Source organism: Macrobrachium nipponense, chromosome 46, assembly GCF_015104395.2.
Source record: "Macrobrachium nipponense isolate FS-2020 chromosome 46, ASM1510439v2, whole genome shotgun sequence".
In the NCBI taxonomy this organism is placed as follows: Eukaryota; Metazoa; Arthropoda; class Malacostraca; order Decapoda; family Palaemonidae; genus Macrobrachium; species Macrobrachium nipponense.
In genome coordinates this window covers 3,695,355-3,708,592 of record NC_061106.1, presented here as the reverse complement: position 1 = coordinate 3,708,592, position 13,238 = coordinate 3,695,355, and the positions used below count along the sequence as shown (strand labels likewise).

Genomic DNA, 13,238 nt, shown 5'->3' with positions numbered 1-13,238 from the left:
CTATGTTAGTATTTTATAATACAAAATAACATGAGAATGCATACAATATTATTGGTTACAGTGAAGTAATTATAACTTTTTAAAAGATTTATGGAAAAGATGCATATTTACTTTTTCTTCTGTGCTTATCTTAATTTTCGTTACTATGCCATCTACGTAGCCGCGGCATCTTGAGCTTGTACAGTTGTACCTCTATTTTTTGCTCGTGTAACAAAGCAAAAAATCAACAGAGTTGCACATATTTTGTACTTCTAACCCATGGAAAAACAAACAAATTGCAGTGTTGCAAAATCGAAAGTATATGTGAGTTTTGTCTTTTAAAATTAATTTATGAAACAATTGTAAATATGATTTGTTATGAAAAGTGATTCAATGATATATAAATTTAAATTTTATTAGACAGGCACGACAGAACAGCCTATTCTCTTCATCATGTGAAGGGCTGTTACAAAGACTTCAAATGGACATGCGTACTGCCACTGTATCATATTTGTGTACAAAAATAAAAAAAATACCCTGTAGTGCATTTTTCGTACACATTTTTAACAAAAAAGCATGAAAACATAAAAAGCTGAAGTTTCATTAACAAAATGAGTTATAATTAGCTACCAAATAAAAAAAATATAACCACATGAAGTCTTTGTAAATGCATTTTTCAGAACAGCGGCGGTCAAGAACAAACATGAAAAACATCCTCTAATAATGTGGAAGGCAGTTACAAAAGCTGCCTTAATTCGTATCATATTTTTGTACAAAAATAAAAATACCCTATACGTAATGTATTTTCATATACATTTTAAACATAAAAGCATGAACATTTATGAAATCGACACATTGATTGCTAAATTTGCACTTTTTTAACTATATATTTTGAAGAGCAGCAGGCAACGGCGGACAAGAACAAACATTAAAAAACATCCTCTTTGATAAAGTGGATGGGAGTTTCGAAAGCTGCCTTATACATAATACATTTTCATATGCATTTTAAACATAAAAGCATGAACATTTATAATTTGACACATCCATAGCTAACTAAATTTGCACTCCTTTAACTTGATATTTTCGGCATTAGAACAGGGTCAGAGGCATTTATTTTATCCCTAATACCTATGTATTAACTCTCAGTACAATTTTTTAATGTCGTTTGCATAACCTTTATGGGCTGAACGGTATTTTTACAAATGTATGTACTCGTTAGTCGACGGCGCTAGTGGCGCTGTTGACCGAAAAAGGGATTTTGACGTAAGGAAAAATCTATTTCTGGGCGATTGGCTCGTGTCGCCAGCGAAATATCCTTTAATCTATTATTTCTAGGGTAAATGTACTAACACATACCAGAGAATAAATAAATAAAGAAAAGGTCAGTACAACTGACTCGCTCACCGCCTCCAAGAGGGTGTCGGTATGAACACTATGGCGAGTGAGCCACTACCACGAGCCGAATGCCAATAGAAATCTCCCACTACAAAATCCCCACAAGAGGAGAGCCGACCCACAGAGTGGCGGCACAAACTACTACTCCATCCCATGCTGCCTGGGGGGGGAAACGTGCTGCGCCTCTGGTGGGCCATCCTGAAGTTAGCAGACAATCTTGGGCGATGGGATGGGTAGGGCGGGATTTCGCTGGCGACACGAGCCAATCGCCCAGAAATAGATTTTTCCTTACGTCAAAATCAACCCTTTTCTGTGGGCTCAGCCTCGTGTCACTGCGCGAAATGTACCAGAGAAATAGCACAAGATTGTAAACAAAATTCAACAACAAAAAAGAGGTCTCAAATAAAAGGTAAAATAAATTAAAAGAATATAATTGCTAATAAGGATACATATACACAATGATACAAAATAGAATATGCTTAAATTAAACTTAATTCTAATAATATTTCTTAACTTAAGGTAATTTACATATATACAGGAGCATATGGCATATGTGTACCAAATAGTATCTGTGTAAAGATATGTATCAAAAATGCAGAGCAATTAACATAATAAGTTGAACAAAAGAGCAAACTCAACAATAATAACATATAAAGGAATGTATATAACTTAATTACAAAACCCGTAACCATTTCAATAAGATGTATCCCCTAGCATAAAAAATAAGGGGATGACATCCAAGAGATCAATATCCACAATCAATTGTGAGTTGCCCCTAGCAAAAAAACATAAGGGACACCACCACATCATCATAAAAGCAGCTAAGACACAAGGTTGGAACTGTAGATGAACAAGGTAGGAATAGACGAACTGTTTGGGTGAGGTCCAGGTAGAACGGAGGACTGGATCTTCTACTAAAGATTAGGTAGAGTCGGGGGAAACTATGTTACCCGCTGCTACTGCTGAAAATTTCAGAGCTTCCAAGGACTTTAAGTAATGACGTTTTGAACACTGTCGGCGATTTCCATCCAGTATATTTTTTTCACTCATCGAAGTTTCATATGTTGGAAATAGTTAATTGAGGTGGCTACTGCCCTGACATCATGTGCTTTTGGGAAAGAGTCAGGATTGGCTTGTTTAATGAAGTACAGGATTTTGTTGCCTGATGCCTTTAATAGATAAAGTACCACCTTTTTCTCTCTTAAAGAGAGGACCCGATGAGGATGAGGAGGTCCTAGACAGAAAGGCTCGTAAGGTTGAAACTGGGCAAAGAGATACATCTTGTGGAAGGGGTAGTACCTTCCATGGTTCCCACCTCATCAAAGGATCTTCATTCTTAGCTAAAACTACGTTCCGGAGAAAGTAGCACTTCCCCTGTGGGAAGGAACTGAATATGATCCGGATCTCCCCGGATTCTCTGGATAAAGCCGACAGTTCTGAAATTCTAGCTCTGAGGCCAAGCTTAATAAAAATAGAGTTTTTCTTAAGAGCATTATAAACGAGCAGTGTCATTATCAAATTTCTGAAGCCAGCTTTAGAACATCGTTTAAGAACCATGATACTGACGTAGGCCTTACAGAAGGTCTAAGTCTAGCACACGCCTTGGGAATAGACGAGAAGTAGGAATCTGTCAAGTCTATGTTGAAACCAAATTGAAAAATCTTTTTCAAGGCTGACTTGTTGTCGTAATCGTGCTAGCTGCTAAAGCCTTTTCAAATAAGGATCTGAAAAAAGGATATAGCTGAATTGATTGTCATGACCCTAACCTATCTGATTCTCTCAGGAAGGTTGCTACTTTTTGACAGCAGCATCATACTGTCTCAAAGTTGAATCTCTTTTATCGGATTCCAAGAAGAGAATATTTTGAGGGTCAATATTCGCATCCCTTTTCGCTGCAAACTTCATGAAATCCATAAAGTTAGGGTTTTGAGAATCCCTGAGGAAGCGAACACAGTCTTCGTTTGTACTGACTGGGAGAGCCTGGGACTGGGAATCCGAAGAGGGCGAAGACCCAGTTCCAGAATGAGAGGGTAACCAATTGCTCTCGGCCAGTCTGGGGCTACTAGAGCCACTTGACCTTGAATGTCCTGAGTTTGTTCAATACCTTCATGAGAAGATTCACTGGAGGAAAGACATAAATCTTCTCCCAGTTGTTCCAGTCTAGAGCCAGGGCGTCCGTGGCATAGGCCAGAGGGTCCAGGTTGGGGGCCACATAACATGGGAGTTTGTGGTTCGCTTGAGATGCGAAGAGATCCACTTGTAGGCCTGGAACTCTCTGAAGAATCCATTGGAACGAACTGTTGTCCAGTGACCATTCCGACTCTAGAGGTACTGATCGGGATAGAGCATCTGCTATGACGTTTCTCACTCCAGCTATATGGGTGGAGGAGAGATGCCAACTGAACTTGTCCGCCAGGAGAAGATGGCTACCATGACATGATTTAGATGACGTGATTTGGAGCCTCCTCTGTTTATACAAATGTACTACCACTGCGCTGTCCAAGACTAGCTTTATATGGGAGTACTTTGGCGGACGTAACCTTTTCAGAGTCAAGAACACTGCCATTGCTTCCAGTACGTTTAATGGAACTGACGGAACTGAAGTGACCAGGTTCCTTGAACTTCCTTGAACTGGGAATATCCTCCCCAACCGCTTAATGAAGCGTCTGTGTGGATGGTAATCCCTGGTGGAGGAAACTGAAGGGGCACTGATACCGATAAGTTCTTGACTTTCGCCCACGGCCGGAGTCGATTCCGTAGAATCAGAGGGACTGAGGATAATTTGTCCCTGGACCTGACATTTGCTCGTGAGCGCCAGATTCTGGTTAGGTCTTTCAGTTTGGCTTTTCATCAGGATGTTTGCACTGATGCAAACTGGAGTGAACCCAGGATCCTTTCCTGAGTTCTTCTTGACGCCAGTTTGTGACTCAGAAATTGCTTGACTGACTTCGCTATTTCTTTCCTCTTGGTTGATGGAATCGACAGAGTATGGGAGGATAGATTCCATTGAATGCCTAGCCACTGAAAGTTTGACTCTGGAGTGAGTCTTGACTTGGTCCTGTTTATCTGAAGCCTAGATATTCCAGGAACTGAATCACTTTCAGTGTTGCTCTGTTGCATTCCTCGACTGTTGAAGCCCAGATCAACCAATCGTCGAGATACGCTACTACCATAACCCCTTGCGATCTTAGTTGTTGAACTACTACTTCCGCCAGCTTCGTGAACACCCTGGGTGCTACGTTGAGCCCGAAAGGAACTACCTTGAAGGAGAATGTCTGGTCTCCTATCTTGAAGCCCAGATACGGACGAAGTGTCTTGCAATAGGGATATGATAGTAAGCGTCTGTAAGATCGTAGAGGTGGTGACGGCCCCACGGGGAAGTAAGGTCCGCACCTGCGAGATCGTGAGCATCTTGAACTTGTCGCAGCGAATGGCTAAGTTTAAGCGGGACAAGTCTAAGATTACCCTTCTTTTTTGTGAGCCTTTCTTTGGCACGCTGAACAAGCGACCTTGAAATTTTAACCTGTTGACTCTGCGCTATAGCTCCTTTTTCTGAAGGAGATCCTCCGCATACTCCGTCAATTCCTTGGAAGGAAGTTGGCGGAAAGTCTGGATGGGGTGGGCTCGCTAACCAGCTTCCAACCCAGGCCTTTTGACACAATGCTCTGAGCCCACTTGCTGAAGTTTCCACCGGTGGCGAAAGTGAAACAGCCTCCCTCCTACCTGAAATTCCCTCATTGGTTTGGTAGCCTCCTCGGCCTCCCCTGAAATGTTTGCCCTCTATTAAAGGGACCTCCCGATCCTCTCCCACGAAAGGATCGCTTACCTCTGCCTCCCTTACCCGAGCGGTCATACTTCTGGGAAGCTTGACCCTCGAAGACCTGATTGTAGGCTGGAGAGAGAGCGTAAGAGGTGGAGGGTTGAGGCTGAGGGAGATAACATAAATCGGTGCTGCGATTTGAGCCTTTGAGGTAGAGGGTTGGGCTGTTTTGCAACCAAGGAACAGCCGGAACCTGCTGAAGAGAAGCGTGGCTGCTTCTTCTGGTAGGGCTGGAAACGTCTGGGTTTCCTTTGAGCCTTACCCTTACCGGCTTGATCCTGTCGTCTTTTGGCCGTAAGACCCCAACGGTCTTTAAGGCTTTGGTTCAATCTCGTAGCCTCTGCTTGAACCTCCTTCACCATTGCCTCTGGGAGAGGTCTGCTCCCCCAGATGCTTGACGTAAGCAACTTATTCGGCTCGTGCCGAATTGTTGCTTCTTGTAGGACATGCTTCCTACAATTCGTCCTAGCAGTGGCGAACAATCAAACATATCCGACTGCACCGTTTGAGTCAAAGATTTGGTAAGAAGCTTAAAGAGTGGCTCCGATCCATAGGCGATGGTAGCCACCTCGGTCATAGCCATGGAATTAATGGATCTGGCTAACCGTGATTTGGAATCGAATCCGCCTGAATAAGGCTATCGGGAAGCCTAGGTAGCTTCTCACCAAACTGCTCCATAGCACAGTCTGGTTTGAGTTTGCCAGCTGAGAAGGTGTTGGTAAATCTTCCCACAATTCACCGGCTGAAGGAAGTAAAGGAGACGTAGGATCTGCTTCCTTCAGCTGAGGCATGGAATCCCCCTTCTGGGCTGCTGGAATGGTGGTAGTCGCGATCTTTGTCAAGAGGGAAGCGGGGTACTCTCTTCCATCGTAAAGATCGTAAACGGACTCTTAAAAGGTTGGATTTTCGTATTGGAACACTCCATGTCCTCTAGACACCTGAGCCATTCTCTCTGAGCCTGGTCTCGTGAATAGAGGACTGTCTCCTTTGGTACCCTTATCGTCCCGAGTCATGGCTGAGGCGGTGAGCCTGGCGTAGCCGATGAACGGAGGCTGAAGGTCTTCCGGGTAGAACTCGAAGTCTTCAATCCTCCGAGTTCCACATTCCGGGATAGATAAGCCCATCCTGGAAGGGGGCGTATGACGCTACTCTCCAAGGGTTGTTCATTGAGAACGGAGGTAGTAGAGTGTCATACGGGGGTAAGTTGGGCTCCACCTGTGCTGGAAAGATGGAGAAGAGGCTAGTGGAGCTTGGCTAAGTCGGTTATAATGTTGTCCTGAGAGGTGATCCTATCAGACAACCGGGAGATCATTTGTTCCATGCTGTTCTTCAGAGACCCAACCAGATCGCCCACGTTGCAACAGACCAGCGTTGGAGTCCAAAGCCGGAGCTGCTGCGGAGGTGGAAGGGTGGCTCTGAACTGGAACCAAAGGAAGCGGAACTGACGACTCTGCTGGAGTATGAGATCTCTCCCTGGAGGATTTACTCCTAGAGGACTTAGAGCCGGACCCAGAAGCTTTAGATCTCTCTGCTCCGGGATTCCTAGCCGGGGGAGACTTACGGAGAGGACGATGACGCCGACTTTTTAGACGACGACGACGTCTTCGTCAAGGTTTTCACTGGTTGACACCCTTGACCTTGGGTTCTAACGGAAGCGTCAGGAGAAGTATAAAGTTCATTACCCGTAAAGCTTGGAAGGATGGTGGAGAGGTTGCAGGGGTAGAAGATCCAGTGGCACCCAAGGGTATCCCTTGGGTGTCCAACGTACTTACCTCGACAACAGGTCGTCTACACCTACCATAGGTTCCACATTAATATCAAGCGTCGCGACTTCCGAGGAGATGTCCTGGCCTTGGTCCGTCAACGAGGCAGCCAGCTGTTGCTGGATTGAAAGCGATAGTCGGGGCCGCCTCTGCTGGGTCGACGTAGCCTGTAGCTTTGCCTCCGGGGAAGATTAGTACCGCCAACTTCTTCTCAAGAATGTAGGGCATACCCTTGGCGGCGTTCTTCCCAAAACCGTTCGACCCAGGCCCGCAGGGTTGCCAGTGCGGTATCCCTCACAGCCGGAGCCTGGAAGAGAGGGTATTGATTAGATTTTAAGATTAAACTTAAAATTATAGGGGCTACAAAACCCCATGAATTTTATCTTAAGTTAGGGATTAATGTAAAAACTTAATCACTATAACAAATGAAGACCAGTTAACGGAGTTTGGAATACTTACCCCCCCGTCTAAGAGCTGGCTCACCAGATCATAACAGATGGTACACGTCTCGTGGTACCAGACCTGGATGTCCCCCGTGCGGATCCGCCGCCATGGGAGCATGGGACCGGCAAACTTCATGTCCACATGGGTCTTGAAGTGTGGCGGCGCACCCCGGATGCTCACAGTTGGTGGTCTGTAAGTGAAAAGACACATGAGTATCTTAAAGACTCTCACTTACAGGCTAAAGGACAGTGAACTCCGTTGCATGCCGGAGCTCGGAAAAAATTTTGGGCATAACCCCTCCCTTATCGCCTGAATAGGCTATAACCCCAGGAGAGATCCGGTGAAACAGGTAAGGGAGGGGGGATGGTTTAAGGTAGCTTAAGATAAACTTAATAGTTTAACGAAATAGATCTTAAACCTATAAAACTCGAACGTACCGGACTAAGTCCAGTGCGTAGCGGAGTGTCGTAACTCAGCGAGACGGAGTGGTTAGAGGGGACCAACTGTCTGCCCCGGTCCGACACCCGTTGGGTTGGACTAGCACCTTTCCGCTGGATGCCAGGTCTCGGTAGTAAAGGAGCCCTAGTAAGGTGGGAAAGAGCGAGAAGGACATACAGACTCGGTGGGCTAGCAACGGAGCGACGGAGTAGCAACGGTAGGGGGGAAAGGCCAGTCCCCCCCCACCTTACCATCCGGCCGACCGAGAAGCCGGAGAGGTCGAGTCCAGTCTGGGTCTGTTCCGTCCCTCTACTCCCTCCGCCTGGGGAGGAGAGAGGGAGGCGGGCTCGGGTTATGTGGAGCGAGCATGGGCAGACCGATCCACCCCCCCCGACTCTATGGAAGAGCGGGAGGGGGGGAAGGTGACTGGACCTGGCGTCCTGGCCTGCCCCGTGATCACGTAGTGACCAATGGGGCGGTGAGTACAAAACAATGAACAACATAGCCTAGAACATAACCAGCTGATCAGAGAAGTGCTATCGGGAAGCAAACCGAACTGAAGAGCGGTATCATAAAGGCCCATGGGCCAAACACCTAGGCTAAACAAAGGCCCAGACGCCTAAAACTAACCTAAAACACATAACATAAAATAATTCAAATGAATAATATGAAAGAAAGAAAGAAAACAAAATAGTAGGAGAAAAAATCCAGGAGTGTACGATTAACCCGAAGGAAAGTCTACCACTCAAAGCTAGCCGAGGCCGATACTAAGAGCCGTGGCTAGGGTCTGGATGGAAGGGGCCTACATAAGGTAAACGACATGCATGCATGACAAAACCGTGTAGACCGTACCCTAAACAAAGCGGATGATTAAAATAGAGCGTACTTAAGTAAGGGGATGTTCTGGGTATGGGTGACCAAGAACGAACCCACCACGAGGCAGAACATGCTGCCATGCTTCCGACCTAGAGTTCGCATTTATACCTAAAAAACGGCGGGGAAATACGGGCTCAGGGCCGGAAAAACCAAATAGCAATAAACACTGAGTACTTAACTTAGCTGCTGCGATGGCTGCACGCTCCATGATAAAGAAATCCAAAGAAAAGGGCACAAAAAACACAGAGTAAAAAAGGGCACGTGTGTATCGTGTGCGCTAACTGAAAAGGATAGCCACCAGAGGCGCAGCAGTCGGCAGCATGGGATGGAGTAGTAGTAGTTGCTGCCCACTCTGTGGGTCGGCTCTCCTCTTGTGGGGATTTTGTAGTGGGAGATTTCTATTGGCATTCGGCTCGTGGTAGTGGTCTCACTCGCCATAGTGTTCATACCGACACCCTCTTGGAGGGTGAGCGAGTCAGTTGTACTGACCTTTTCTTTATTTATTTATTCTCTGGTATGTGTTAGTACATTTACCCTAGAAATAATAGATTAAAGGATATTTCGCGCAGCGACACGAGCTGAGCCCAGAAATTGTGCCGTAAAAATACCTTAAAATGCCTTATTTTTTTAATGAATATTTTTGACGACAGCCGTAAAACCAATTCGCCGTTGAGCGATTGCGCCGTTAACCGCCGGCCGCCTGTATTCACATTTTCAATCGCTGACGATGAGGGTTCATCCCAGCAAACCTGTTCATACTCCGTCTCCCTAACTGCTCCCCATTCACATCTTGATTCATACTTGACTTCCTAATTACTCCAGCTGCATGACCTACTTTCCCACATACTCTTTACCTTTATATATTCCCCTACACAGTGGCCTACCATAGAACACGCAGAAAAGGCTCCTAATGTCTGTTTATATCAGGGGTTCTCAAAGTGGTCGATATCGACCCCCAGGGGTCAATAGGACCATCCAAGGGGGGTGTATGAATAGTCAGTGGGTCAAAAGGGGTCGATGAATAACTAACGTGTCAGAGAATTAAGTTACATATCATACATCTAAAGTTCCAAACATATTTTCTTGCTAGGTGTTACTTTTTTTTTATCATACTGAATGTCAAGTTCTAAACTAATACTACTCAAATTGATTCAGACTTTTTTAAATGCTAGTCTAGGGGGTCAATAGAAAATTTGAAACTTCATAAGGGGGTCTTGGAGTTAAAAAGTTTGAGAACCCCTGATCTATATTCTCCCATCCAATGTCCTTCACTTCCACTCCTATAATAATTAACCTTGTCACTGCTCTTTTCATAATATTGGCTATAATCCTTTGCCTATTCCTGCACCCACTACTTTGATGGGAACTGCAAGAGGGGATGTGGGAGATGAGTGGAGATTTGTATAAGAGAAAGTACAGGAACGATGTGCATGGCAGAATTTTACAGAGGCCCTTTGTGTCACAGGGCTTTGGAGGCAATGATAGGCCAAAACCTAATACAGATAGATTTCTTTCGGATTTGTGCGTAACCTAGTTTACAAGACTGAAAAAGAAAACAGCTCTGCAAAACATTTGTGTGAAATATAATAGACTAGATAATAAAACTAAAACTAGTTATGAATGTCCAGAAAGAGGCTTGTTGGCTGTATAGTAGACACATGGAAATTGAGGTTCTTATCTCTTTGAAACCAAATGTACAAAGGAATGCTTGTTCCTGACTGCCAACCACCTAGCAGGCTGTTTTCTTCAACACATAACCCCCCCTTTTAAGAAAAGTTGTTCCAAGCACCGCATAGTGCAAACCTAATTAAAGGTGCACATGCTGATTATAGAATATGTAAAACTAAGAATTGGCAGAAATTGCAGGAGGTGCACAATAAGCACATTACAAAGGGTGCTCAAGTTAATCATTGGTAAACCCAAAGAAAGCACTCATCACTAGGTAGACCTACTTCTGTTGCATTATACTGCTGAGATCTTTGGGCTTGCTTTAGTCATGTACTGCTCAATAGCACTTACTTTTACCCATTACCTCTAAAGCAATTTAGCTGAACATTTTGACTTTTGATAGTCAAGAGAAAACTGACAACTGGGTTACATTGTGGGTTTCTGCCATAGACCTACTCTTTAGTCATGAGCAAATTCTATGGTCATACCCATAGAGTAAGTTCTGACTCGGGTGTGATTAAATTTAAGTGCGCTTTAATAGGAATGTTGATAGTGTCAACCCATAATGTGTGCATTAGATGTCTTGACATTTTGATTTTAAGCTTGTTTATAATCAGAATTTGGAAGGGCTTCATTGAAAAAAAATAACTAGTTCAGGTAACTGATTACATTGTTACATTAATAGTCAACTGCTTGTCCATTGAATGTTAGCATTTTCCTTTTAATTGTTATGGTTAGTCTTTTATGAGTGACAGGAAATGGTGTCAAAACTATTGGTGACTAGAGCTTTTAAAGTAGTAGTCTTAAAATAAGTTTTCGGGAAGAGTGAATTTACACCATTTTTTCATGTGTTAGATACCATATAATACTCATGTAACACGCAATCTCGCATGCGACCCCCAAATTTTCAGCCTTAAAACATTTTTTTATCACGTATCTCGCGTATCATACGAGTTAAATTTATCTATTCTATTTTTCAGTTAGGCTAACCCCTTTTCCTCCATCTCTTTATCTATTCCATTTTCTATTTAAGTTTAAAAAAGTAAAAGAGAATCGCAAAAGTACTGTTAGTAATGTTATAGTACTTATGTAAATGCATACAGCCAGAAACAGCTGATTTGCAATGTACAACAGAATCCAATACAACAGTGTATTTGCTTGCATTTCAACCATCATGCAATAGTAAAAATTACTGTAGTTATGTTACAAATGATGTTAAGGAGAATAGGACTGATTATTTTTACATTACCACATCCTTACTCGCTTTGGAGAAAAGATCGGCAAGGGCATTATACTGCTAAATTTAATCTGTAAGTTTTAGCTGAAGCTGTGGAAAGAATGTTGATATGTCAGCGACTATTATCATGCATCAGCAATGTGGATGAAACTCTCACAAACTTCGCTATAGTACCATCAAACTCGACTGTAAACAAAATTTGAGAGAAACACATTTTAATAAAAACTATTGGGCATGGAAGAACACATTTTACTGCTTTCACTCCAATAAAAGATAAATGTGTAAAGCTTGTAGTATTCTGATAAGATCAAGTGAAAATGTTGAATGGAATCTGTTGATTTTTGTTTATGCAATAAACATGCCGTCAGCGCCATCTACTAATGAAAAAAATAACTAAATTTCTTTCACTAACAATACGTATTTAAGCGATATTTTGACTTGAAAACACTTCGCATAATGTAAAGTAACCTTGTCCCATATAAACAGAGTATCTTAAGATTCATTTGCACTAACTAGAAGCAAGAAATTCACTCTGATTTGAGTTCAATACAGCAAAACAAACTTACCTTGCAATTGCCCTCAGCTGATTTCCAAACCAAAACATTGATTGCTATATTTGTATTTTATAATACAAAGAAAGTAATATGAAAATTTCATATAATAATATAGGATGCAGTGAAGTAAAAGCTTAACTTTTTAAAAGATCCATGGAAAAGATGTATATTCATTATATTTGTGTTTTATCATACAATACTAGTGTATGATTATAACACAATATTAATTTATTATTATAGCATACTCTAATTTTATATCTCATGTATGATGCAAACCCTTGAAATTAGCTCCAAAATTAGGTCTTCAAAAGTCGCATGATACGTGGGTATATATGGTATATTGTTTGAAGAGTAATGATTATTGTTTGGTTGGTTACTTTAAATTTCTAAATCATATAAATTTTATTCAGCTAGGCTGGGTGTAGGGGGATTAACAAACAGTATGAAAAATTAGGGTTTGTAAATGGATGACAGGAAATGGTGTCATAGCTAACAGTGATTGGGTCTTTTAAATTAATCTTGTAATAAGTTTCCATGAAGAGTGTACATACTTACTCTTGTTTTTTCATGTGTAAGATATGTTGTTTTAAGATTAATTATCATTATTTTTGGTTGATTGCTTTAAATATCTAAACCATCATATGTATAAATTTTATTGAGCTTCGCTTGGTGTAGGATGATTAACAAACAGTATTGAAAATTAGGTTTTCTAACTTTACAGATCTCCAATGTCAAATCGTCGTCGACACATTGGTACCCGAGATAACCCTGAACCTTCCAAATGTCTGGGGGTTTTTGGACTCAGTGTCTATACAACAGAAAGGCAGTTGCACCAGATTTTTGATAAATTTGGACCCCTAGAAAAAGTTCAAGTTGTTTTGGACTCAAAAGTAAGTTATGGAAGCATTTTAACGTGTACGTACTGTGGGGCCTGTATTGAATTATGTTTTTCTTCTTGTGCTATGAAACCCAAATTACTGAAAAAAGGATACAGCATCATAAACTGTGAATTCTCTTAAGTGAAATTGTTTCTGCTTGAAGGAAAGGACATTTTCACTACTTTC

The 13,238-nt window shown here is 42.4% G+C and overlaps 1 protein-coding gene across 3 annotated transcripts in view; it reads left to right on the top strand.

Annotated features, from left to right (window-relative positions):
* The window catches only part of LOC135214730 (transformer-2 protein homolog alpha-like), a 264,938-nt gene that overhangs the window by 188,846 nt on the left and 62,854 nt on the right, over nucleotides 1-13,238 (top strand). For all 3 annotated transcript variants that reach the window (XM_064249068.1, XM_064249070.1, XM_064249069.1), the window contains exon 4: nucleotides 12,896-13,064. In XM_064249068.1, the coding sequence (XP_064105138.1) occupies nucleotides 12,896-13,064 (169 nt within the window). The remainder of the gene's footprint in view (nucleotides 1-12,895; nucleotides 13,065-13,238) is intronic.